Source organism: Bufo bufo, chromosome 5 (genome assembly GCF_905171765.1).
Source record: "Bufo bufo chromosome 5, aBufBuf1.1, whole genome shotgun sequence".
Classification (NCBI taxonomy): domain Eukaryota; kingdom Metazoa; phylum Chordata; class Amphibia; order Anura; family Bufonidae; genus Bufo; species Bufo bufo.
In genome coordinates, this window is record NC_053393.1 from 406,077,936 (window position 1) to 406,088,209 (window position 10,274).

At 45.3% G+C, this 10,274-nt stretch overlaps 1 protein-coding gene across 2 annotated transcripts in view; it reads right to left on the minus strand.

Annotated features, from left to right (window-relative positions):
* The window catches only part of EFHB (EF-hand domain family member B), an 89,607-nt gene extending 82,729 nt beyond the window's left edge, over positions 1–6,878 (minus strand). The window contains exon 1 of one of the 2 annotated variants that reach the window (XM_040432998.1): positions 6,772–6,878. In XM_040432998.1, coding sequence (XP_040288932.1) covers positions 6,772–6,849 — 78 coding nt within the window. In that variant the 5' untranslated portion in view covers positions 6,850–6,878. The remainder of the gene's footprint in view (positions 1–6,771) is intronic. The other variant, XM_040432999.1, reaches the window with a different exon arrangement.
* Between the last annotated feature and the right edge of the window lie 3,396 nt (positions 6,879–10,274).

Genomic DNA, 10,274 nt, shown 5'->3' on the forward strand with positions numbered 1-10,274 from the left:
GATTTATATTTTATTTATAATGTAGTGTATGGTAATTATTATAGGTGTTTGCACTTTTACAAAATACAAAAATGAAAAGAAAAATTATAGTTATGGCAGCTCCCCATAGAAGCCTATGGACAGGCGAGGTGAGGAGAAGGAGGGAACAGCTGAAGTGTTTGGCTACCTGTGCTGGATTCAAAGTTACACTGCTCAGTATTTCTGTATAATGTCATCCATGCAGTACATGCTTCTGATTGTGTGTAATGGAAGTGAATGTGGATCTGCTGTGCTACTGAACAGACTTGGTTTTGGGGTCACTCATAAGGGTGTTGTCCCAGCAGGCCCCTGGCCTTTACCCCTAACCCTTGTACAGGGATCTGGACTCCATTGCAGGGAGCTACCAGGTTGCTACCTATTGGAGGACAAGTAAGGTCAGGAAAGACAGGCGTTCTTACAAGCCAGTAACAGACCAAAGGTCAGGCAGACAGCACAGGTTCAAATCCAGGAATCAGGCAAAAGTCAGGTCAGGCAGCAGGGGGTCAAATTTGGCAGTCAGACAGGAGTTGAGAACGAGTAGTAAGTTTAACAGTGGCCCTTTAAGAGCCAGATAGGGACCTCTTGCACTTCCCCTATGGGCAGTGAGAGGCACTGCTGGAATGAAGTAGGCCTCAGTCTGTGTGGATCGGACGGAGCAGTGCCAACTCCCGGGAAAGAGCGGTGAAACACTAGATGGCACAGGCCACAAGAAACAATGAGCAGGAGGGTGGGTAAGTGTTCCTGTGGCTATTGCGGGCCCGGACCACCAGAGTTAGTGTACTAAAGAGAGACAGGGAACCATGATCCTCTGTGTGCTATGTATGGGAGACATCACAGCAGCTAGTCTTAACCGCTCTTGAGTTAGGGACAACCGACAATTCAAGATGAAGCATGTAGAGAGGAAAACTGGTAATAAATACAGGATATAAGTCATAAAATGGCCAGATATATTGCGATTCCTCGTGTACACACACATGGCATCTATTCAGAAAAGTACCCGAAAATGACATTTACCCTGTAAAACAAACATTTATTGTGACTGAATTCTTGAACAAAAATGAGAAGGTCTAACAAATCAGTCCAGCGAATAAAATACTTTTCATTTTATAAAATTACAATTTTTTGGGGGGGAAATAGGGTAAAGTTGCATAAAGATTCAGCTTTAAAGTTACTATAACAAAATGTCAGAAAAGCATAGACCTAATGTTTCAAAACAGATGAATGTAACACAAATATCCTAACCAGTGAAGCATGCCTTTCATTTTCTCTGTTTCCTCTGCGGGTGTATAACTTTCCAATACACCTCTGCGGGTGTATAACTTGCCCAGTATTGTACGCCTCAGGCGCATACAACCCAAAATAGTAACAGTCTATAAATGATTCATCAATTAAAGTGTAAGTGAGAAAGTGACCGCTGATGGGTGACATTTATCAGCCTTATCTCCGTTGCACAGTCTGCAGCGGGGACTACCTTGCCAGAGTCATTTGCGCCTTTTGCGATTCTTGCTTTGTCCCCATCTTCAATGTCTTGTTGCTTCAGTTTCATTAAAAGGAAACAAAACGATGCACTTTCAAGTATAGTGTGTAAAGGCCTAAAGTGTAACTATTTCATTTTTACTTTTATTTTGCTATTGTGTAGGGACAGGAATAGGGAACATTTTTCTAACATACTTTATTTTGGGAAAACCTTTATTTATAGTAGAAAACTAGGGCTGAAATGTCCTTTAGCGGCCATCCCTCCCAGTGCTGTATTAGGGAGACGGCTGGGAGCTGGCGGGTCGTCTGCCCCCGGGGCTCCCTCATATAGTGGGACTAATAAAGTGATAACTAGTGTAAATATATATTAATATATAAATAAATGTATATTCTTCCTGCTCACCGCTGTCAGTGAGCTCTCCTCTTAACCAACTGCTGGAAGCGATGCCTGTGTGAGCGGTGACCCCCCTTGTACTTTAAGGCCTTTCAGCAGTCCCCCCCTTCACAGTAGTTATTAACCCCTTTCAGCAGTCCCGCCTCACAGTAGTTATTAGCCCCTTACAGCAGTCCCCCCTTCAGTGAATGGGGGACTGCTGAAAGGGGTTTATATAACTACTGTGAAGGGCCTAGCCGACTGGGCAACCCCACAGATCATCCCCCCACCCCCTTGTACTTGTTCCGCTACTTATCTGCTGCGTCAGCATGAGCTCAGTCACTTTGGTGGCACCAGTGCTCAATCCCGTCCTGCGGCACGTGATCCCGCGATACCCGTGACCTCCCTCGGCAGGTCTAGCGGGATTACGCGCCGCAGGACGGGATTGAGCACCGATGCCACCGAAGTGACTGAACTCATGCCAGCGCAGCAGGAAAGTAGCGGAACAAGTACAAGGGGAGTGAGGGATGATCTGTGGGGTTGCCCAGGTCCAATCAATATAAAAGATCCCTGGAATAGCCCAAAAAATGCTACCAGGAATCCAGCATAACATTCGGGGCACTGGACAAAACATCCGGGGCTCAAGCCCCGAATGTTTTGACCTAACGACGCCCCTGGTCCTGGCAATGGGACCCCCACCAATCATGAGAACTCGGACCCCGTACCACTTGGAGCCCCCTAAAGGAACAGAGCGCCAGGTTGGGCATGCAAACTGCCGCTTTATTCATCTCTGTGGGAGTTCCAGAAATAGCAGAGTGTTGTACTTAGCTATCTCCAGAACTTCCGTTGAGATGAATGGGGCGTCAGTGAGCATGCTTGACCTGTCGCTCTGGTCGTTTCAGGGGGCTCCAAGGGGTAAAGTTGCCCCAGTTCTCATAATCAGTGGGGCTCCCAGCAGTAGGACCCCCACTGATCTCATAGTTATCCCCTATCCACAGGACTTCTAACAACCAGAATATTCCTTTAACTAGAATTGGATCTGTGCATGATCCTCACTGGGTATCAATTTCCTCAGAAACCTGACCAATAACAGATCAGGTGAGAGAGCTATCCTGGACAACCCATCTAAACAGGAGTTTATGGGGTCATTCAGTAGGTACTGTACAATAGTGCAGATTATTATTTTTTTATTTTATTTAAGTGACCCTAAAGTCAGGAGTTGAGGATAAAAACCTTATCCCATCTATGAAACAAGGTGGTGGTAGCATCATGGTTTGGGCCGGTTTTGCTGTATTTGAGCCAGGGCAGCTTGCCATCATTGATGAAACAATGAATTCTGAATTACACCAGCAAATTCTAAAGAAAAATGTCATCTGTCTGGGAGATGAATCTCAAGAGAACTTCGGTCATGCATCAAGACAACGACCCTAGGCACATATGTACTTCTACCAAAGAATGATTAAAGAATAAGGAAGGTAACGTTTTGGAATGGCCAAGTCCTAGTCCTGACCTTAATCCAGTAGAAAGTATGTGGAAGGACCTGGAGTGAGTAGTTCATGGGAGGAAACCACCAACATAACCAAGTTGAAGCTGTTTTGTATGGAGGAATGGGCTAAAATTCCTCCAAGCTGATGTGTAGAACTAATCAACCGGGAACATTTAGTTGCAGGTATTACTGCACAATGGGGTCACACCAGATATATGAAAGCAAAGGTTCACATACTTTTGCCACTCACAGACATGTGATATTGGATCATCTCCTCAATAAATGAAGAACCAAGTCTCATATTTTTGACTCATTTGTTTGATTTGGTTATCTTTATCTACCTTTAGGATTTGTGTAAAAATCTGATATAGTTTTAGTTAAAACTTATGCAAAAATATGGAAAATACTGAAGGGCTCACACACTTTCAAGTATCACTGTACATGTTAAAGGGGTTGTCAAGCTTAGGAGGCAAGTTGAAAAGTAAAACATTCACCGGTCCACAGGCCGCCATTTCCGCACCGCTGCCCGGTTCCTGACTGTTTCCAGTAACCACCACACCAGAAGCGGTCCCGTGACCGCTGCCAATCACTGGCCTCAGCAGTCACATGTGCTTGACCAGTGAGTCACCGTTACTGATATGTTAGCGACATACCGTTCAAGCACATGTCTGCTGAAGCCAGTTTCTGGCTGAAGCTGTCATGGGACCAAGCAACGTCTGGACCAGCAGGGGCTGTGGGCAGCTGAACACCTTACTATTATGAAGTACGGTAGATGACTCAAATAAAAGATGTACCGCACTCACTGGCTGCTAGTGCTGCATTGATGGGTCACTTCAGTTTACGAACAACATCACACTTAGGGCATGCTGTGTTTTTTTTGGGTATTTTTTTTAAAGGCACTGACCGAAGGAATGCACGAAAAGTGACCAAAACCCCCCCCCACAAAAAAGCTGTGTTTGTAGCATGTCCTGTGCGGGAATCACGCTCCGTGTGTGAGTGTGATTCCCCATTATGGACACTGCTCGATTCTCAGGAGTGCCCAGCATTATGCTGATTTATAATGCTGTGTGTCTCTGCATGATCTTACTGCTACAGAATCATAGTGAAATCTTGCTGTCACTATGATTCTGTAGAAATAAGGTTATGAAGAGACACACAGCATTATAAAGCAGTATAATGCTGTGCACTCCTGAGAAATGGGCAGTGTCCATAACAGGGAATCACGCTCATACACGGAGCGTGATTCCTGCGCAGGATACGCTCATCTGAAACAGCCCTTAAGCTAAGATATTATGACAGTATTTCCTCCCAATGGTTCCTCCACAAGTAATGGAAATATAGCGGGGAAAAATGCCATTATGGATTTTTCAGCAAATTCAAAGGTTGAATACTCTGCAAAATCTGCATTGGGCCCAACATGCAAATACAACCTGCATCCTCTAAATTTAATGAAGGCCAGTTGTTACCAAAATAGGTAGCATTCAGAATAGGTTCCTGTCCTAAAGAGATCACCTTGCCGGGGCGGACAGGACAAATGATTTTGTACAAAATGTATCTGCCAAGAACCTCACATTTATATAATGAGAAGGGATAAGTGAATCGACTTTCGGATGAAACATACTGTACGGATCTGTTCAGATAATACAACCGTCTGCAGCCGTTCTGAATGGATCCGTTTGTATTATCTTTAACATAGCCAAAACTGATCCGTCTTGAACACCATTGAAAGTCAATGGGGGACGGATCCGTTTTCTATTGTGCCATATTGTGTCAGTTTGCCTCCGCACGTGAGACGGACAACAAAACGCTGCAAGCATTTGGTGTCCGCCTCCAGAGCGGAATTAAGGCGGAACGGAGGCAGACTGATGCATTCTGAGCGGATCCTTTTCCGTTCAGAATGCATTAGGGCAAAACTGATCCGTTTTGGACCGCGTGTGAGAGCTCTGAACGGATCGCACAAACAGAAACCAAAACGCCAGTGCGAAAGTAGCCTAAGGGCTCATGCACACAGCCGTAGTTTCGGTTCACACCCAATTATCTCAATGGAGCCGCAAAAAATAGAATATGTCCGTTTTGCCGACAAGGTTAGGACATTTCTACAGGTTAAAAAAATTCCGGTATCCATGTTTTGCAGATCCGCGACTTTCGGACCGCAAAACACACCCTAAAGGACAGATACGAATTGCCCTTTTCTTTAAAATTTACTCCTGCTTTTGGCTCCCAAAACTGAATGCAGAAACCTGACCGTGTCACATTAGTAAGTACAAGCCAAAAAAAAAAAAAAAAAAAACACAAGCAAAGGGCCGGAACCCCCACGAATTTGGCAGTGGTGTTTCATTAAAAATACCAGAATAACAGCAGGAGGCTTTTTATATTTTTTTAGGGCTACTAACGTTTTTTGAGGCATTTTTTCTGGCCTATTTTGCATACCGTGGGGGCGATTAATGAAGGTCGACGATCCCATATGACCCCCCTGTGGTGGTGTAAGAGGCGCCTCACTATATTAGTCTCTTCTCTGGCAGTCCGTGCGCCACAAACTCAAGTCTTCGTCAGTTTCTGCTGGAAGTTCTGGTAAATCCAGTGGGCCTCGACAAGCTCCGTCCCTTCCTACTAAAGCCCTGCGAGTTTTCGCAAAACACTTTGGAAATGTGAGAAGATCAAAAAGTCGCAGATAAGGCGTGTACCATCATTTCCGACTTTTTTTTACTCCACTAAACGCCCCCCAGTGTGTCTTACCGCTAGTGTTTTCTTCAGCAAATACGCAGCATAAAGACTCCCCCCCCCCCCCCCCCCATGTTATGGGGTTAAAAAGCGTCAATTCCAACCCTGTGCTCCGCTGCAGAATAAATCTACAATGAAATCTTCACCAAAATCTGCACCATAGCATGAAGTCAACCATAGGTTCTTTTCTGGAATTTTTCTGCACTTTCGTTTTTGCCGCAAAAAAACCACCAGCTTAGTAACTGAAGGTCGATGGGAAATATGAAACGAAGGACACGTTTTTTTTTTGTTTGTTTTTTTGCTCCTACCCTTTTGTTTTATTAGGTGGTGCTTTTTATTTTTTTTACGTCTTTCTTCCTTCTTTTAAAATAAAACACAGCAGCGCGCAAGACTCCGGCGTTTTGACATCACCTTCTCTATGGGGGGGAAAAGCCATCAGAGAAAACGCCAGAAACAACACGCAAAACCAAAAATAAAAAGCGCAGCGCTTATTTGGGCATTTTTTTACAAGCTAAATTCATAGCCCTTCTGAAGAAATAGATTAAAAATAATAATAATAATAATAATAATGATGGGGAAAATAATGCTACTAAAAATGCAGAAAACCACCAGTAAAAACCTGTGTGTGAAAGCAGTAAGAACTCGGCTGCAGATACACTGTGGAGCTTCCATTGACTGCTCTGCAGGTAATACTCACAGGGCGGACATGGGGCGCCCGGTCTATAAACCTCCCCCGGTACAGCGGCGCCGGCTCCTCGGACCTCTCCGCTCCCATTATACGTCCGGTAACTTCACTCCCGGAGCTCTACTGCTGCCCGGCAACGGCGGCTGTGTACAGTGCGTTACCTGGCAACCAGTGACGTCACTCTGCGCTGCTCTTCTATTCCTTAGCACGCCTGTAGGTGGAGCCCTGGGCTTCCCGGCGGTGACACTGCCCTCTATCGGCAGGCTACGGCAATGGTTGGTTAAGGTTTCCACCTCCATCATTATTCATTTCTTTTCTATAAACTAAATGGGAGTTAAAATAATAAAATCTGATGTAAGATCTGCTTCTGCCCCCCACACCAGTCCTTGTTTACTGCTTTGAAGCCATGATGTTGCATCATCTCCACACACATCATGGCAATCATGTTTCAGGTGGTGGTGGACAGTGATGGCCAGTTCGCATTGTTCGCCCGCGAACATATGCGGGCTGCCATCTTTTTTCACAAGTCCGGCGAGGCACAGATAAGCCCTTACCTGTGCCTGTGCCGCGAGCCGGTCTGAAAACAAATGCGGTCACCGGGAGCAGGCAGTGCAGAGAACAGCCCGATTGAGGCCCCCGGTGGCTGTTCCCGCTGACCGCACTTGTTTTCAGACCAGCTCGCGCACAGGTAAGGGCTTTCCTGTGCCTCGCCTGACTGACGCGGGCGAACAATGCGAACTGGCCATCACCGGTGGTGGACTTCGGGAACAGAACCACCAGAATGAGGGGAATTTATCAAAGCCAGTTTGCCAGCTTTATGGCGTACAAAGGTTGCACGTTGCCACTTTGTGCAAAAATTAGCAACTTTTTCCATCTGGAAAGGTGGCGCAGAGATTAGCGGGAGGGACGTGTCCTCTCACGGCTTGCTATACCGTAGTTTCTGTACAAAATAAAATCGATGCCATATTATAGCGGTTCTGGTGCATGGGCTGCCTGAAGATGCGCCACCTCTTAATAAATTTGGCTCTTCTTACTCCAGCGCTGTATGAAATGCCAGTCTTAATAAATTCCCCCTATTGTTTTCTAATTCCATCTCACATTCAGTTTACACTAAAAATATATAGGGTTGAAAAAAAAACATTAACCCCTACAGTCAGGCAGCTGCTGCCAAGGCCAATAAGATAATGGGTTGCATCAGAAGGGGCATAGATGCCCTTGATGAGAACATAGTCCTACTACTTTACAAATCACTAGTCAGACCACACATGGAGTACTGTGTACAGTTCTGGGCTCCTGTAAACAAGACAGACATAGCAGAGCTGGAGAGGGTCCAGAGGAGGGCAACTAAAGTAATAACTGGAATGGGGCAACTACAGTACCCTTAAAGATGATCAAAATTAGGGTTATTCACTTTAGAAAAAAGACGACTGAGGGGAGATCTAATTACTATGTATAAATATATCAGGGGTCAGTACAGAGATCTCTCCCATTATCTATTTATCCCCAGAACTGTGACTGTGACGAGGGGACATCCTCTGCGTCTGGAGGAAAGGTTTGTACACAAACATAGAAAAGGATTCTTTACGGTAAGAGCAGTGAGACTATGGAACTCTCTGCCTGAGGAGGTGGTGATGGTGAGTACAATAAAGGAATTCAAGAGGGGCCTGGACTTATTTCTGGAGTGTAATAATATTACAGGTTATAGCTACTAGAGAGGGGTCGTTGATCCAGGGAGTTATTCTGATTGCCTAATTGGAGTCGGGAAGGAATTTTTTTCCCCTTAAGTGGGGAAAATTGGCTTCTACCTCACAGGGTTTTTTTTGCCTTCCTCTGGATCAACTTGCAGGATAACAGGCCGAACTGGATGGGCAAATGTCTTTTTTCGGCCTTATGTACTATGTTACTATGTTACTAGGATATCCGCCTTACATGTGTGGCAAATGTCAAGAGTTTAAAGATGGTGCCTGCTCAGGAGCTGAGCCTGTGCTATAGCAGGCAGGTGATGGCTGTGTTACACAGATGCCACCAGCGAGCAGTGTCCATGATTGGAGATAACTCTGATCACAGACACTTAAACCCTCAGATACTGCGGTCAATAGTGACAGTACCATCTAAGCGGTTAGAGGGAAGGGGATCCTTCTGACCTCCAGTTGGCCCCTGTGGCAAAATTGCGTTGGGGGACCGATCACTCGTCATGGAAGTCTGCGGCCTTGTGAAGGATCACCCAATCTACATAGTAAACTATTGCAGTCTATAGTATAAGCAATCAAACAATATGTTCAAGTCCCTAAGGAGGACTAAAATAAACAAGAAGTTAAATGGTTATTCCCATCTCAGACATTGGGGCACATAGTTAGGATATGCCCCCAATGTCTGATAGGTGCACGTCCCTCCTCGTACTTAGAACGGAGCGGGCAAAGTTATTCATTCCTATGGGGGCGCTGAAAATAGACGAGCAGTGCATTCGGGTATTTCCAGAAGTCCCATTGAAATGAATAGGAGGCGCAGTACCGAGCAAACGCATCCACTGTGCCATTCTATGGGGCTGACGGCAAGCAGTCGGCTATTTTCAGTGATCTCATAGGAATGAATGGAGAGCGGCTGTGTATGAGCGGTGCGCCCTCCGGGACTTTCCGGGTTCCGTTCTAAGCACAAGTGGAGGTCCCAGGGGTGGGTTCCGCACCTATCAGACATTGGGGACATATCCTAGCGATTGAAATTGCTGCGTCCAGTGCCCATACTATTAATATATAAATGTATTTATCCCATGAGGTGAAGGCCGTAACAGCAAAAAAATCTAAATGACTGAATCGCTGTTTTTTGATCATCAGAATTTTTTTAACTTGAACAAGCCCTTTAGGCTGTCTAAATGTAAGCAGGATTATTAAATGTGCCCCCAATAATGTCACCAGAGAGACATAATAAACAGTGACAGCTCTGCCTATGGGTAATAAGGGTACTGATGCCACAGTACAAGGGCAATGAGCAAAGTGAAGTAGCGGCACAGCAATATTAGTCACAGTGATCTCAAAATGGATGACATTATACAAAGTGATGCGAGTATGGAAATAATGAACACAGTGATGTCACAGAACAGCGGGAATGTCACAAAACATTTAGGAGAAATGTATTGATGTCACTGAAAGGCTACTTTCACACTCGCGTTTTTACTGGATCCGGCAGGGTTCAGCAAAAACGCTTCTGTTACTGATAATACAACCGTCTGCATCCGTTATGAACAGATCCGGTTGTATTATCTTTAACATAGCCAAGACGGATCCGTCATGAACTCCACTGAAAGTCAATGGGGAACGGATCCGTTTTCTATTGTGTCAGGGAAAACGGATCCGTCCCCATTGACTTGCATTGGGGGTCATGCCGGATCTGTCTTGCTCCGCATCCCAGGACAGAAAGCAAACTACAACATGTTGCTGTTTGCTCTCCGGTATGGGAACGCAACTAAACGGAACGGAATGCATTTTGGAGCATTCCGTTCAGTTTTATCCCCATTGACA